The 17,516-nt window shown below is 38.1% G+C and overlaps 1 protein-coding gene across 3 annotated transcripts; it reads left to right on the forward strand.

The window, feature by feature from the left end:
- Nucleotides 1-1,271: 1,271 nt before the first annotated feature.
- Nucleotides 1,272-16,999, forward strand: LOC137049316 (gastrula zinc finger protein XlCGF57.1-like). 3 transcript variants are annotated; one of them, XR_010899572.1, is made up of 5 exons: nt 1,280-1,323; nt 3,094-3,201; nt 7,718-7,764; nt 7,861-8,063; nt 8,759-9,387. XR_010899572.1 is itself a non-coding variant. In XM_067427831.1 (3 exons), the coding sequence occupies exons 2-3, from the start codon at nt 13,843-13,845 to the stop codon at nt 16,758-16,760; spliced, it is 1,104 nt and encodes a 367-aa protein (XP_067283932.1). In that variant the 5' UTR covers nt 1,275-1,323; nt 13,792-13,842; the 3' UTR covers nt 16,761-16,999. The 3 variants fall into 3 exon arrangements, 1 of the variants encoding a protein (XP_067283932.1); XR_010899573.1 differs by lacking the exon at nt 3,094-3,201 and having other exon boundaries at nt 1,272-1,323; XM_067427831.1 differs by lacking the exons at nt 3,094-3,201; nt 7,718-7,764; nt 7,861-8,063; nt 8,759-9,387 and adding exons at nt 13,792-14,011; nt 15,826-16,999 and having other exon boundaries at nt 1,275-1,323.
- The last annotated feature ends 517 nt before the right edge of the window (nt 17,000-17,516 follow it).

The following is a 17,516-nucleotide window of genomic DNA, read 5'->3' on the forward strand; positions in this document are numbered from 1 at the left end:
TATCCAAGATAAATGCTGTAAGCCCAACCAAATTGTCCCAGTGGAGGCTAACGATTGGTGGGTAAAGGTCGCTGCTCATTCGGTCTTTTCAGCAGGGCAAAGGGATTATATTACAATTACTCTTTATCTGACTCCATTTAATCATAATTTTAAATTTAGGTTAGAATGCCAATTGGTTATTTGGTCATTTATATTTAATAGTTTAATCACATAAATAATTATTCTGTTTAACCCTTTATGAAATAATACCCATATAACCTGCTACAGATCAATAATAATTCCAGAGTAAGTCAGAATAAATCTAAATGTAACAATTTATTAACAGTCAGGTATATATATATGACCAAATTAAGACTCAAAAATACCCCATAGTGGATGAAAACATCCCTAACAGCACATACGGGTGACCAATATGTGCTGAAAATATTACAAAAATACCATTTATGAAGAAACCATTTATACCTGATATAAATTAATTTGAAATGCAAATACTGACAAATGTGATAAACATAAACTATATATATATATATATATATATATATATATATATATATATATATATATATATATATATATATATATATATATATATATATATATATATGTATGTATATGTGTGTGAGTGTGAGTGTGTGTGTGTGTGTGTGTCAATATTGAAATGCATATAAAAAAATGTTTTTCTTATTTTAAAATGAGTCTAAAAACTTGAAAAAAGATCTAAAATGTTTAATAATACGAATGTCCTTGAATCAGTAGATTTATTATGAAATCTTAACCTAGTTATTGACATTATATGGGTCACTTTTCCCATTTTAAAGCCATAAACTAATAAATGATAAAGTAGACATATGCCGTAAGAAAAAAAAGCTTTAGTTTGAGTGTTTAATCTAAACTGCTAAATCTCTCTACACGCTCAAACTATATATATCTGCATATCTCCAGACCACAGCATCTCTGTTTTACAGTCACAAATTCAAGGCCTGTTAAAATTAATATTTTTTAAGTTTGTTATACTATTTATGGCTTTTTAAGTCTTAAATTTGAAGTTTTTTGAAGGATCAACAAAAACCCTTTTATTTGTGAAGTTTTGGTATTTCCTCATTAATTTGATTATTAATGTTTTTTTCTATATTGTATATACAAACAGTAAAAATTAAATATATATATATATAAATTTCTATACACTTTTGTGACTTTAGACCATAGACTGTAAAAAAAATAGCTTTAGACCAGCAGTGAACGGGACTTTTATTTTGGTCTTGGTGTATGACGTCATAAGGTCGCGCCGCGCTCCTGCATCTGTTATGATTCGGCTGAAAAGAGGTTTGTGTTTTAAGCATTTAAAGTGTTTAAAACGACAAAAAACGTTTGAAGCGAAGCTAAATTAAATATGTATTATTAAATATGTATTGTTATATTATGAATGGAGTACACTTTATTTAAAATTTATCAACGTTGTGAGTAAAGTAAGGTGACCAGATTTCTGTAATGGAAACCGGGGACATTTCCCATTTGAGGGTTCAAAATATCACACATATTTTATTTGTTGTTATCTATTATTTAAAAAACGGGGACAATATATTTTTCAATATTTTTTGTGGTCCTTCTTGTTGTTTTGGGCTCCCTATATTATTATTAACATTTATAATTATTATGGTTTAGTTTGATTATAACTATATTTGGTCTTGTTTTAATACAATTAACCGCACCCCAAAAAAACCAAACAGAAAAAAACCACAAACAATAATACCCAGCTAGCAGGAGCGTAGCCATCTTTTCAGGAGGGAGGGGGACAGAAATGTTGTAAAACCAATTTTTCTTTTTTGGACACATCTAATTTATCGCATCTCTTGCTTTTAATTAGTTAAGATATCAAATGCACTGCTGAAAATAACCTCTAATATCTATTATATTTTTCTTCTATATTTTATGCCAATTTTATGGTTTCCTACAAACACTTGTGCATTAAGTCTCCATAGATTTTATGCAAAGTAAATATATATATATATATATATATATATATATATATATATATATATATATATATATATATATATATATATTCTGATGTAAACCAGCTGTTCTCTATGTGAATATATAGTAAAGTGTGATTTATTCCTGTGATCAAATCTGAATTTATCATCATTACTCCAGTCTTCAGTGTCACATGATCCTTCACTAATCATTCTCAGATGAGGATCTGATGATCAACACACATTTATGATTATTATCATGTGCTGCTCATGGGGCTGCTTAATTTTTGTGGAAACCATCTAAACATTTGTGGTAAAATTAAAAAAGAGATAAATTATTACTTTTATTGATCAGACATGCATTAAATTGATCACAAGTGATATTTTTAATATTATAAAAGATAATAATTTATTTAATAAATGCAAATAAAAGCTGTCCATTGAACTTTCTATTCATCAAAGAATCCTGAAAAATAAAATGTATCATGGTTTCCACAACATTTTTAAGCAGCACAACTGTTTTCAACACAGATAATAATCATAAATGTTTCTTGATTATAAAATCATCATATGAGAATGATTAGTGAAGGATCATGTGACACTGAAGATTGGAGTTATGATAAATTCAGTTTTGATCACAGGAATAAATTACTATATATTCACATAGGAAAAAGGCTGTTTTAATTTGTAATAATATTTCACAATATTACTGTTTAACTGAACGTCGGTTCGAATTCCGCTCGGAGCGGGTTGACAAGGATCGGTGAGACCCAGTAAAAGTGCGGGGGACGAAAATACATTTTATTTAGCCAACATAATTAAGATGTGATGTTAGACTATAATCCTGTGTTTACAGAATTGCTAGCCTATATGTCACAACATCTTGTTAGAAATATTGAGTCTGCAATTAATTTTACTGGCCAATTCAAATTTTTACCAGCACTGTGCCGGGCTGTTATTACTGACTTTGGGATCTCAGAGCCTTTTTACCAGTATGAAGCCGATTGCAACGGTTTATTTATTTATATATTATTCAATTTAAAACAAATTCCAATAGTGCAAATACGTATCTCTTAATCTATAACATTTCCAACAATGCCGATTTCAACGGTTACTGCAGCAAGCGTCACTGGAGTGACGTGTCCATGCACAATTTTGGATGAGATAAAACCCAACGCTTGATGTGAATCAACCCCTTTCGATCCTGCGCCATCACGGTGAACTTGAGGTAAGTCTTGTTCCATATGTCCTTAAAAAATATCAATATTTCACCCCAAGGATGGTTTAAATCCAAGTTATATTAACTCCACTTATTTGGAAATGTTGCTGATTAAAAGTTGATTATTATCTATCCGTTTAAATTTGTATGTGTAATGTTAGTTCCTTCAACATGTGCCTCCCAGATGAAACGAAAATCAAAATTCAAAACTCAGATTAAAGGGGTACTTCAGCGCTGGGAAGATGAATCTGTATTTAAAATGGGTCATTAATGTAGTAGAAATGTGAAATTATTTTTGAATTTGGTATCTTCTAGACTGAGAAAAGACAGAAAATGTATTTTTGTCTCATGGGGATGAAAGACTACAATTCCCAGAATGCTTCGATGCCCTGTGAGGCCATTCCCAAAGCCACCTACTGGATTACTGTGACTGAGTTCAGAAATTACAATTAAATACTGAACGTGTTTGTTCAATATAACGATCGAGTCGCCGTGAGTCTCACAGCACTAACTCAGATTAGGAGTCAGATTACATTTAACGTCATAAATGAGCTGATGAGCTCTCGTGATGAGAGCTGAGGTAATCGCGACCACATTCACAACGCGCTTTCATGCCTTTGGAAGCTTAACTTTCATAGAAATTAATTTGAGAAGTTAAAACACTTACATTGCTCAGCATTAGGGCTGCACGATTTGGGGAAAATACATAATTGCGATTATTCTGGGTAAAATTGCGATTGCGATTTAAAATGCGATTATTGTTATTATAATTTTTTTACAAATGAGTGTGTGTTTATAATATTTTGTGTTTTTATATTAATGTGACTAATAATAATTTTTATGATTATTATTACTGCAAAAAATATTTTTAAAAATAAGAAATATTACCATTACAATAACATTTTCATAATTACAAATAAAAAAGAGTAGGTCAGAACAAATATAACTATATAATACTAATACTAATTATTATTATTATTTTTGTAATATTTTACAGAAAACATTTTACACACACACAAAAAAAAACTGCTGGGTTACCTATTAATATGCAGACAGCCAATGACAAAAAAACATTAGAAAGGTCTAAGCCTAAGGAGTTATTCTTAAAGTCTGTCTTTAATATGAAATATGAACCTCTTGTGCATCCACTGTGGGGGAAAAACTCCTGTACATTGAAGAAAAACATGGATTGTCCAACACATTTATAATTTTTTAAGTTTATTAAGTTTTAAAATGTATTATTCTTATTATTGGTTAGCCAAAAGTTTTTAATTCATACTGAAAGCCAGAGGGCGCCCTCGAACGGAAAACGCCACATTTGCCTCAGAGAAGTAATTGACGTTAGTTTTCAGGAAATCCATGATTTGAAGCTAAAGCGGTGTAAACAGAAGATAGAGACACTTTGATTAAACATGACGACAATAAACACGACTGCAGCAAAATATGGTGTATTTGAGTTCTTCAAGCCGTCAAGGGTATTTTCATAATAATAAAGTGTATTATAATTAGAGGTTAGATCGGGCTCAAAAAATCAAGCCCGACCCTACCCGAGCCCGTGCACGTTGTGTCCGAGCCCGGCCCGGCCCGGCCCGGCCCGACACATTAACTGCAATTATGAGCCCGAGCCCGATTTAAACCCGACCATTGTTCAATACGTGGGCGTTTGATGAGAACGAGCCTGTAATGAGCAAAGCGCAGCGAAACGGACTGGTGAGGCTCATGATAAAACTACATTTAGTTTTCAGTTTTCTCCACAGCGACTGTACAGCCGAATAACATTTTGTTGCAATATTTTCATGTTTAACACTTTGAAGCTGCTTTGAAACAATCATCATTGTAAAAGCGCTATAGGCTATAAATAAAGTTGACTTGACTCCGCTCAATAATCCACAGGCGCGCGCTCATGAGCCGCTCACCGGTAAACTGATGTTTGCTCAAATCCAGCTCAGACATTTATCTGTAGCTTACTTTGTTGTTGCCATTAAACAATTTGTTTTTTCCTTCATATTTATGTTTAAATATTATAATATTATTTTTACATGTTTCATCTGATTATGATAAGTGAAAAGATGCGAGTGGGTCAGAAATGATTTTGGTGGTTATATTTAGTTTAATATTAAGTTTTGTTTTGTTGAAATCATTTTTTTTCAAGCTTGAAATGACCACTTTTAAACGAAACGATTCGAAGATATTTAATTAAGCAAAGTGCAGTGTTCACGCGAGCAGCTCTTGACACAGAGCGTTTCTGTTTATAATGCTGTGCTCCATCACTGCTCGAGCTGTGAGTTTAACACGCATTTTTACACTAATCCTGACTTGTGCAGCTTTGTAGCCTACACATTTGTTTCTTAGTTGTTGTATTAGTTCTTACTTTGCTAAATATATATAATTTCTGATTATAGCATAGCTTTCTGCCCACCCAATTAGACTAGTAAAGTAGGCTAATGATTAAAAAAAAAAAAAACGCTTGATCACGGGCCCGGCCCAACCCGACCCGAGGATAGTTCAGGGAAATCTCAGCCCGACCCGGCCCGCGGGTCGGTTCGGGTCAGATTCGGGTTCGGGCTCGGGCAGAGAATCTAAACTTTAATTATAATGCAGTGCTGATTGACATAGAATACTAACGCATCATCTGCCTCACTCTGATGAGAAGCCACATCAGCTCACAAACACTCGACTGACGATATAAAGTGAGGTAAAACATGTTATTAAAGGGTTACTTCAGCGATTAGCATATGGCTTTGTATCAGTAGAACCCCTGGAGAATATTCAAATTATTGTGCTTTCCCCCCTCATATCTCCCTGAGACGAGAGATTTATGCATTTTATTTCTGGAAAAATTCCTCCTATGATGCAAAATGACGATTTTTGCATCATAGGAGGAATGTTTGCCCAGAGGCTAAAGACTACAGCCAGCAGAGGGAGCTATTTCCGCATGTTTTGAATCTGCGCATGGGGGATGGGAGATTACACTCAGCTCGCAGGGAGAGCTCAGCTTGCAGACAGGATCATTTAAACGGAGCTATGGTGAGCAATGTAAGTCTTTTAACTTCTCAAATTCATTTCTATGAAAGTTAAGCTTGCAAAGGCATGAACTGAAACGCGCCAGACTGAACTCGCGTTGTGAATGTATGCCGCGAATGTAGTACTCAGCTCTCATCATTCGTGCAGTTAGTGCTCAGGGGTGTGACACTCGCACGGTGACTCACTCATTATATTGAACAGACACGTTCAGTTTTTAATTGTAGTGTCTTCTCTAACTCAGTCACAGTAATGAAGTTGGTGGTGTTGGGAATGGCCTCACAGGGCAGCAAAGCATTCTGGGAATTGTAGTCTTTCATCCCCATGGGACAAAAATACATTTGCTGTCTTTTCTCAGTCTAGAAGGCACCAAATTCAAAAATAATTTCACATTTCTACTGCATTGATGACCCAGTTTAAATACATATTCATCTACCCAGCGCTGAAGTACCCCTTTAAACGTTGCCTTTTGTTGAAAAGGTTTATGAACGCTTCACTAGTTTGTGAAGATGGTTGACTCATGTTGCTTTTTCAAACGCACGTTATAAGCGACTCAAACTCGCAGTCTTTCAGACGGAGCTCCGTTTATCACAGAGCCGCTCTTCTCTAACACACTGGGCATTTATTTATTTAATTAAAATCGCAGCCTTTGAGCTTTCATAATCGCACACAAGCCAAATCGCGATTGCGGTTCAATTTCGATTAATCGTGCAGCCCTACTCAACATCCGTTTAAATTAATGCCTGTAGCTGCCTGCTGCGCTGTAAGTGTGATCTCCCATTCCCCATGTGCGAGTTGAAAACATGTGGAAATGGCTCCCTCTGCTGGCTGTAGTCTTTAGCTTCTGGGCAAACATTCCAAAGATGGCGCAAATATCGGCAATTTGCGTCATGAGAGGAATTTTTCCAGAAATAAAATGCATAAATCTCTCGTCTCAGGGGGATATGAGAGGGGGGAGCACAATCATTTGAATATACTCCAGGGTTTCTACTGATACAAAGCCATATGCTAATCGCTGAAGTAATTATATGCTAAAGCAGAAAATTATTAATCAAATCTGAATAAAGTGAAAATATGAAAGTGGCTCTGACTTATGGCGCAAACAAAGCTAGCTAACATTAACACTATTTAGCAGGTTAGCTAACATTGTTTTGTTGGGCTGCAGCTTGGCAAATAATTCATTGCACTCGCTATAGTAAGGCTGCATAATCTCCTTAAAAAGATTCCTAAATAACCACGATTCTATGTCTTTTATGCTAGTGTTCACATTGTGATCATGCATGAACAGTGCATATTTTGCCACTGCCCATTGGCATAGATTATGGGGGACGTGTTCCTCGAGATTCTAATAAAACATACATTAGTCCCCCGCACTTTAACAGGGTATCAGTGCTCGTAGTCGACCCGCTCTGAGCGGGATTCAAACCGGCGCGAAAGACTGCAACCAGCAACGTCTGTTACGTGGACAAGTGTATTTACCATTAATGTTTTTCTTTTCTTTTAGAACACCTCACAACTACATGACAGACAAAACAGGTCTTGTGTCTACAGGTAGGAATTCTACAATGATCTTTCTTGGTTTACTGTTGACATCTACGTACAATGTTTTGCTAGTTTTGGTATGCTTGTTTTTCTTGCGTCTTACAGCAATTGCCAAGGAGATCCTCATCCAAATTGATTCTATCAGAGAGCAGCAGTTGCTCATCCTGGTGTAGTTTTAAAAAAAATCTCCAAAAATCAAGCAATTCCAGACATCACGCCAGACCCAACACATTTTGGGTTCCCACTTTCAACTATTGAAGAGCTACAACTTTTGGAGACATTAAAGAATCTAGAGGAGAAGAATTGAGGTGAGTTAAATTATGCCTTAAACAGATCATTCATCCTTAGAATCATTTATAAAATTTGTTGGTATTAACAAAGTTTGTCACATCCCTTAGAAATCATTATTTTATGTTGATTTGATGCTCAAGAAACATTTACTATTTATTATCAGTTTTAAAAAACGTTTTTGCTGCTTAATTTTTGTGGAAACAACGATAGCCTAACTTTTAAACATTTGTAGAATTAATTTCTTTTTTTTTTTTTGGTTTAAGAGTGAAATTAATACTTTAATTCATCATGCATTAAAGTGATGAAGAGACATTTTAAACATGACAAAATATTTATATTCAGCATGTAATTTTCTTGATAAATACAAATAAATTCTGTTCATTGATCTTTTTATTTGGCAAAGAATCCTGAAAAATAATATACATCATTTCTACAAATATGAAGCAGCACAACTGTTTTCAACATTGATAATAATCAGAAAAGTTTGAGCATTAAATTGTAATGATTTCTGAAAGATCATGTGACTGGGGGAATATAATTCTGCTTTGCATCAGAATGAATTACATTCAAAGGGCTCATTTTGAAAAGTGTGGTTCTGGGTGAGGGTCAGTGCTGGATAACTCCAATGTGGTAACATCCAAATTAAGTTTTGATGGTTGCCAAGTAACATCTCATTGTAATGCTGCCCTCTTCTATCTTGTATTTTTCTCAGATGCAGTCTGCTGGATTGACCTGACCAAAGATTCAACAGAAAAGGAGATGGAGTTCCTCATCACCAGGTGGCCTTTGATAGGGTGACCGAAGCCAGAACAGGCAGACCATGTTAAAAAAAAAACCCTCAGAAACTCAGTGTGCCAGAATTAAATGTTTCAAAGTTAAAAATATTGATATTGTAAAATAGTATTTGAACACCATGTTGATTTTAGGAACTACTTTATTCTAATAGATGTATATCTGGGGCCATATTCACAAAACATCTTAAGGCTAAAAGTGTTTAGTTCTGATGAATCCCTCTATAATTTCTGTTAATCATTTTTTATATTTTGTAAAACAATTTGACCAAGAAGTGAATTTGAGTAATTCCCCAGTTTACATAGGCCTACTTGCTGTTGCATGAAAGCTTTTTCTCAATATCTGCCAAAATGAAAATGCAGATAAATGCATTCTGATCATGTTTTTTTGCTATTACTGAGTTATGACTGAAATATGCTGTGATATGTTGTTAAAAATATCTGCTGTTTTTTGTTTTGTTTTTCAATTTATTTTGGTCTGAATCACAAGCTGGTTAAATGAAGGACACTTAGTTAAATTACCAGATGGGAGTGTGAAGTGTGCTCCAATAAAAAATGCATTGAACATGAAAACTGTCTTCCTTTGTGCTGTTTTTAAAAAAAAGTTTATTGTATGTGAATGGCTACTCATAAATGTAACTATTAACCTGACATGTAAATCGTTGTTTAAATAAGCCTAAACAAGGAACTGGATGGGAAGGGGCTTTACGTTCTCACTTGGGGTTCCGCAATCGGGCCGCATTAAAACTGAGTGCTTGGGCCACGTTTAAACCGAGCACTTGGGCCGCATTAAAATCAAGCACTTGCAGAGCAATTGGACCTAGATTCGTGTGAGGATTGGCCTTAATTGGCTAAACCACGCAACATTTTTGCTATCTGGATATTAAACGTTGTAAATCCCAAGTCGTTCAAAACATTATTATAATATTACGTGACTTAACAAAAAACACATTACAAAATGAAAACATAAATATGATATAATGAATACAGTTATTTAACAAATATAATTGTATTTAATACTTCAAATTTCACAAATACTGTAGAAATTTGTGTGCAACCATGTAGAGTCACACAGCTCGTATTACAGTCATGTATCTCACAGCTCCATCTGATGGTGAAAAAATCACTACACGATTGCTGCTATAACCAGCAGCTGTATGGAAGCCTATTTGTAGCAATATTCAATTTGCAATGTAAAATGGCAATGCAATGTGTAAAATGGCAATGCATTTCAGTATTTAAATTCGCATTTTCCATAACATGTGCAACATTTTGAGCAAAATAATTCAAATTGAATAATATCATTGACATTTGTAATTTCCTACACTAGTTTTAACATATATTTTAATGCTTTATGAGTTGCTAAATTAAAATGTATTACAGAAATTATTAGATGTGTTTAACATGTTCAAGCAAAAACTGTAGCAAAATGATCGTTTAAATGTTATTTTTCGTAAATGCATTTACACTCCCAGTTAAGTGTCACAATTCACCAGTGTGAGTGCCCGTGATCACCACCAGAGGGCACGCCAACCCAGACTGTCATTCTCTCACTGACTACATTGCCCATAATCCTTTACCCAGACTCATTAGCACTCAATGTTTACACCTGTGTACCTTGTTACCTCTGCCTATTTATACCACGTTCATTCTGTTATTCAGTGCGAAGTCCTGTTTGTGTAACAACTGCATTTCTGAGCGTTTCTGTAGTTTCATCTATATTGGTCTTAGATTTCTTGCCTTCTCTGTGTATTACCCTTTTGCCTGTCTTCTCTGTTTTGTTTGCTTGATTTCCTTTTAATGACCTCTTGCCTGTTTTTGGACAACGACAGTGGATTACCCTTTCATTCATTAAAAGCTGCATTTGGACCTCCTACCTTCTGTCTCAGAGCTGCTAGTTACATTAAGATCCTTGCGATTGCATTTTCATTATATTCATTAAATGTCCCGCAATGAATGTAGCAAAGTTCAATGTGGAATTGAAAGTGCAATCCAAGTTTATCAATTCTCCGCCCTGTCAATCACTGCATCAAGGCGTTTATGGCCAGATGAAGAGGAGCAAGAACACAGAAATGATCGCGTGTGTCTGACAGTGAATGTTCTGTCATTGAAAATTGCCATTTTGCGTATTGTATTGCAAATTGAATATGTTACAAATAGGCTTCCATACAGCTGCTGTATTTTGGGCTTTTTTTTCCATTGTATATGCAGGTTGTTTTGAACGAGTTGTAAAACAGGGACATTTCAGGGAAAATGGGGAAGTCTGGTCACCTTAGAGTAAAGTAACTTAAACTTATTAATAACAGAAGAAGCATCTCATATCTCAAACTTGAATTTAGTCTATGCCGGGTGAAGAGAGAACTGGAGCTTTAGACTCTCCAAGTTAATTGAACTGTTTGATTCACAACAAATGATTGTTTTGAAGCTTTCGATTTTGTATCTCGATTTCTACAACTCATAAAATAGCTAAGCTGACTTATATAATAAGGGTTTGTATAATTTGCTTTCTTTTATACATTTTTTGTATTGGTTCCCTTTCAGTCGGTCGAGTTCGATGTACGTTGGAGGTCACAACAAATTGGGATCACTTCTATGAGCCCTATCAGCTTTGAGATATAGAAAACGGGCCAATGAACATTGGCATGCGTGATTTGCATTTCGCGGCAAGGGTATAAAGTGGAAGCGATCGCAACACACTGTTGTCATTCACTTCGGAGCCGGACAGCGTTGATGAAGCATTTGACTGCCTTTAAAATTCAGAGAGAGAGAGAAAGCGTGTGCCGGGGAGACCATTCTTATGCTGGTCAGACGGCACAAACAGCGTGACCACATGCTCATGGCGGCACTTCCTGAAGAGACACAACAGGTGTTTTCACAGCAACTGAGCAGTACTGAAAACAGTTGATTCAGAGGGCGTTTCTCTATATTTGAGAGCAAATACAGGCTGCACTACAGCCCTGTATTGTGCCATGGTCGATCCCTGGGTGCTTCAGCAAAAGAGCGGTCTCTTACCAAAAAGAGCAACACGGGTAACGCTGCATTTCAAGATGTCATTCCACCCATGCATTTCTGGGTGTGATTGTTCCCTGTCGCCTGCTGACAGTCACAATCTCTGCATTACCTGCCTGGGCTTAGAGCATGCTGAGGCAGCGTTTGTGGATAGTTCACGCGCCCATTGCGGGAACATTACTATCTCTGCGCTTAGGTCGAGACTTGCCTACATTAGGAAGGGTGGAGTCCCCCTACCCATACCTCGATCCAGTGCTATTCCTGCCCCGTAGAATAGACCTACTTCAACGGATGGCCAGGGTGACCTGAGGATTACACTTGGGGCACACCCGCCGAGTGTTCCTTCGCGAGTCCCTAATCCCTCACAAGCGCCACAACTGGCGGTGCTTCTGGAGGAATTCGTCGGCCCCTCCCATGGGCGTCCAGTGGTGACCTTCAGGGCACAAGCAGACGAACAGATGTCAATCGCTGCATCAGAGGGGTAGTTCCAGTCCTCGAAGGATGAAGACTCAGCTGTACTGCCTCCCTCTTGGAGCATGGTAACAGTTGAGTCAGACCCTGAGTTGAAGGCTATGCTTACCGGGTCCGCCGAATAGCTTGAGTGGAACGCTCCACCACATTCCGAACCTTCTAGGTTGGACGATTCGTTTCTCGGGGTGGGTTGCACTAGTTCTCAGCGTCCTGGGGGGACCTGGGGGCTCCTCCCATCTCACTACCCCTCGCCCACCATCTCCTCTTAGGAAGTCAGAAGCATCTGAGGTCGCTTCGTGCCATTCACACTGCTCAATCGTGTGGCCAACGAGCTCTCACGACAGCCAGTGCTCCCGGGAGAATGGAGACTCTATCCCAAGGTGGTCCAGCTGATATGGAGCTGCTTCGTGACCACACAGGTAGACCTGTTTCCCGCCCCGGACATGGCTTAATGCCAGTTGTTCTATTCCCTGACCGAGGGGACCCTCAGCATGGATGCCCTGGTACACAGCTGGCCCTGGGGCCTACGCAAGTATGCGTTTCCCCCAGTGAGCCTGCTCGCTCAGACTCTGTGCAAGGTCAGGAAGGATGAGGAGCAGGTCCTGTTGGTCGCTCCGTATTGGCCCAAAAAGGACTTGGTTCCCGGAACTAGTGCTCCTCGTGACAGCACCTCCTTGGCCCATTCCTCTGAGGAAGGACCTCCTGACTCAGAGACGGGGCACCCTCTGGCACCCGCATACCCGGACCTCTAGAAAAGCCATGTCTACTCCTTGGATGGGATGCGGAGGTTCTAGGTGACCAGCAGGCATTTTTGTTTGATGAATTGCGCCTGGAATTCAGGCTGGACAACCCTCACATGATCCTGAGACCCTGGCCTGAATATGTGCACAAAGTTCCCACCACTCCCTTTCGGGACCAGATGGTGAGCCTGCAAGCGCTGCCCTTGGAGGAGGCAGACCCAGCCCTTGCTTTTCTCTGTCCCATCTGTGCCCTACGGGTTTACAAGGACAGAACACAAAGCTTTAGTACCTCAAAGCAGCTCTTCGTCTGTTATGGAGGCCAGCAGAAGAGAAAGACTGTCTCAAAGCAGAGGATGGACCACTGGATAGTGGATGCCATCGTCTTTGCACATGAATCCCAAGACACTCCCTGCTCGCTCGGGGTTAGAGCCCAATACAGCGAGCCCATGTCTTTCCCTCGGCAGAACCCGCTCTGCCGTCTCAGGCTGGTGTTGCTCCCCCGCTGTGGTACGATATGCAAATCACGCACGCCAATATCAATGTTCATTGGCCCGTTTTCTATACCTCGAAGCTGATAGGGCTCAGTAATCCCAATTCATCAGTGACGTCCGACATACGTCTCCGTTCCCTCCTTCAGGGAACGAGGGTTACCATACGTAACCAATACGTTTTGAGTGTTTTGTCTCATCAGGCAATTTAAGTCCATTTACTGAACTTATTCTCATCTTAAACAGGACAGAGCTTTCAAACACAAAGAAAAAATTCTGGTGAAGCGACTGAGATCCATGTGGTGGACTATTATAAAGATGCCGTTTATTAAAGAGGAGAGTGAAGACATGAGGATTGAGGAAACATTCAGAGTGAAACATGAAGAATTGATTAAAGAGGAGAGTGAAGACATGAAGATTGAGGAAACATTCAGAGTGAAACATGAAGAAACTGAGGAACAAACAGGTTGGTTTCAATCTCAAAACTGAACTCAGTCAGTTGATCCTTAATAAAATCTCCAGCGCTACAGAAATTAAGGATATTTCTGAAGAATGTCTTATGAATGTGCTGATTAAAGTGCTATTATTTGACATGGAGTGGCTCGTTCATGTGGAGAGACACATTAAGATCACATGACCAGACAAATGCTGCCTTCACGTGAACCTGTGACAATCTGAAGTATATTCGTTATTACGGCACACATTACATTAGGAAAAACACATTACATTATTTACTTGTGACATTAAACCGAAAATCTACTTCAGATTTGAAATCTCCTTAATTTATCACTTAATTATACTTGATAACAGCATCTAACGAAATCTGTATTTTGCATTAAGAAAAGCATGAAATGTGGCTGATCAGCTTCACATTTGTCTATAAGGGATATATTTTTTCCTCATCCTCAAAAGCGCTCTGTTTAGCCGACAATTTTAAAGCATTATGTATAGGGGTTATTTTTTGTCTAAATAAAACTACTTTAACCTACAAGCTTATTACTATCAAAAGGTAGCTAGCTTTTTTACAATGGAGTAATTGTTAATGAAAAATGTTTTTTTAGGGTTATTTAGGGTTTCAAGCAACATAATGCAATGTAATGACTATGGGGCGAATTCAGGGTTATTGGGACACTTTTTTCCCAGTTATTTTGATTTTGTTGATACACACAATACTCAAAATCTCAAACTGGCTGTCAAAATGCAAAATGGCTACATATTTAACATCAGTGCAAGAACAAAATATATATAACTTAAATTAAATACTCAGGAGTCAGGATTAGTCTAGTCAAGTCTAGTAAAGATGCATGCAAATTCACAGCACATGCAGTGATGAAGCGCAGCATATCATTACCTGCTCGTGTGAACAGTGAGTTTTGCTTGAATATTTCTTTTAATTTAAAAGTGGACATTTCAAGCTTTCTATTCACATATTTCTCATGTCTGTGAGGCAAGTAGCCTGCTGAGTTTTGGTTAAAGGGTTACTTCAGCGATTAGCACATGGCTTGTATTAGTAGAAACCCTGGAGTATATTTGAATGATTGTGCTCTCCCCCCTCATATCCCCCTCAGACAAGAGATTTATTTCTGGAAAAATTTCTCTGATGACGCAAATATCACCAATTTGCGTCATTGGAGGAATTTTTGGCTAAAGACTACAGCCAGCAGAGGGAGCTATTTCTGCATGTTTTCAATCCCCGCATGGGGGATAGGATCTCATTCACAGCACTCAGCTGCAGGCATTCATATAAACGGATCGAGTGCAGAGCAAAGTGAGTGTTTCAGCTTCTCAAATTAAGTCCTATGAAAGTTAAGCTTCCAAAGGCATGAACTGAAAACGCCCCAGACTGAACATGCGCTGTGAAACTATGCTGCGAGCGCGGTCACGTTTACCTCAGTTCTCATCATGAGCTCACTCATGACGGTGTAATCTGACTCCTGCAGCTTGTAACATGACACTCCCTCAGCGGAAAAATCACATTATATTAAACAGACATGATTAGTTTTTAATTGTATTGTCTGTTCTCTAACTGAACTGATTTGGAAAATGAACATGATCACGGTGGGAAAGTGATCCAGTAATCTAGTAGCTGGCTTTGATCAATGCCCTCCAACCCCCATAAACTTCTGGGCCCTCCACACTCTGTCCACCTTTCCCCCCAGTGCAACTCCATTGGGAATAGGATCTAGTTAATGTTGATACTTTACATAGCTTAACATTTTGTTGTCTGTTGCCTGTGGCATTTAATTGATGTTGATTTCCATCTGTCTCTTTTCACATTAGACCTAACGGTGATGAAAAAGAAGAGTGAAGTACTAAATGAAATTGAAGAGAAAGATCAATATAGGAATCATGAACTCATAACAGGAGAAAAAACGTTTTGTTGCTCACAGGCTGGAAAGAAATTGTCACGGAAAAAATCTAAAAAGAAGGGAACTAGAAGTAATTTCACCTGCCAGCAGTGTGGAAACAGATTCCCTCTAAAAAAACACCTTAACAGGCACATGAGAATTCACAATGTAAAGAAGCCTTACGTGTGCCCTCAGTGTGGAAGGAGTTACAATCAAAAACAACACTTTGTAGACCACATAAGGATTCACACTGGAGAGAAGCCGTTCACCTGCCAACAATGTGGAAAAAGTTTCAACCGAAAAGAAAACCTTAAGAGACACATGAGAATTCACACTCTAGAGAAGACTTACGTGTGCCCTCAGTGTGGAAATTGTTTCGATCAACATAAGACCTTTGAAGACCACATTAGACTTCACTCTGGAGAGCAACTCTACACATGCCCTCAGTGTGGAAAGGGTTTTAAACAAAAAAAACACTTTGAAGGCCACATAAGGATTCACACTGGAGAGAAGCCGTTCACCTGCCAACAGTGTGGACAGACCTTCACCAGAGAAGGAAGCCTTAACAGGCACATGATAATTCACACTGGAGAGAGGCCATTCACCTGCCAACAGTGTGGAAAGAGTTTCAATCTAGAAGGAAGCCTTAACCGGCACATGAGAATACACACTGGAGAGAAGCCTTATGTGTGTCCTCAGTGTGGAAGGGCTTTCAATCAAAAACAACACTTTGTAGAACACATTAGGATTCACACTAGAGAGAAGCCTTTCACCTGCAAACAGTGTGGAAAGGGTTTCAACCTAGAAAGAAGCCTTAACCGGCACATGAGAGTTCACACTGGAGAGAAGCCTTACGTGTGCCCTTAGTGTGGAAAGAGTTTCGATCAATATGAAACCTTTGAAGACCACATGAGACTTCACTCTAGAGAGCAACTCTACAAATGCCCTCAGTGTGGAAAGGGTTTAAGTCCAAAACAACACTTTGAAGACCACAAAATGATTCATATTAGAGATAAGCCGTAATCCTGCCAACGGTGTGGAACGTTTTTCAACCTAGAAGGAAGCCTTAAAAGACAACTCCAGTGAGAAAAGAACCTAGGGGTAAATAACAGATTACCAGAGTAGATACAGATGGTTACTGAGTAGATCGTTCTATGGGATGCGTTTTCATGAAAATCGAATGTAAAGAGTTGATGCTTGTCTATGGGGCACAGGGTAAGTGAAATTAAATTGCTAGTTAATACCACTAACAAGGCTCAAAATAGCCTCACACTATCACAGTACCATAATGAGGGTTGCTACATGCAAAATGAGGCATTGAGAACTTTCTAAGTGTGCAAACAGTTTAATAAGAAGATACTTTATAAAGACAGTACATTACGTGTTTAGAGACAGGCACCATCTTGGAAAACAGTATCGACGAGTCGAGCCACAAACGTTGTGCTACATGATGAACTGTGACTTGGAATCTCATATGGTCCATTGTTTCCAGAAGAAAGCACTTAACACAGCAGAGAAAATAAATAAATAAAAATAAAAATGTCAAATTAGATTTCACTTAATTCCTATCGTCCAGCTCACTTAGCACAGCGTTCGTGGCTCGACTCGTCGAGACTGTTTTCC

Source organism: Pseudorasbora parva, chromosome 20 (assembly GCF_024679245.1).
Source record: "Pseudorasbora parva isolate DD20220531a chromosome 20, ASM2467924v1, whole genome shotgun sequence".
Lineage (NCBI taxonomy): Eukaryota > Metazoa > Chordata > Actinopteri > Cypriniformes > Gobionidae > Pseudorasbora > Pseudorasbora parva.

Bases quoted from the DNA above. Each gene is read 5' to 3' on its own strand.
- LOC137049316 (XM_067427831.1), top strand. From the start codon at position 13,843: ATGTGGTGGACTATTATAAAGATGCCGTTTATTAAAGAGGAGAGTGAA. The intron at 14,012-15,825 runs GTTGGTTTCAAT...TTTTCACATTAG, and splicing joins AGAAACTGAGGAACAAACAG to ACCTAACGGTGATGAAAAAG.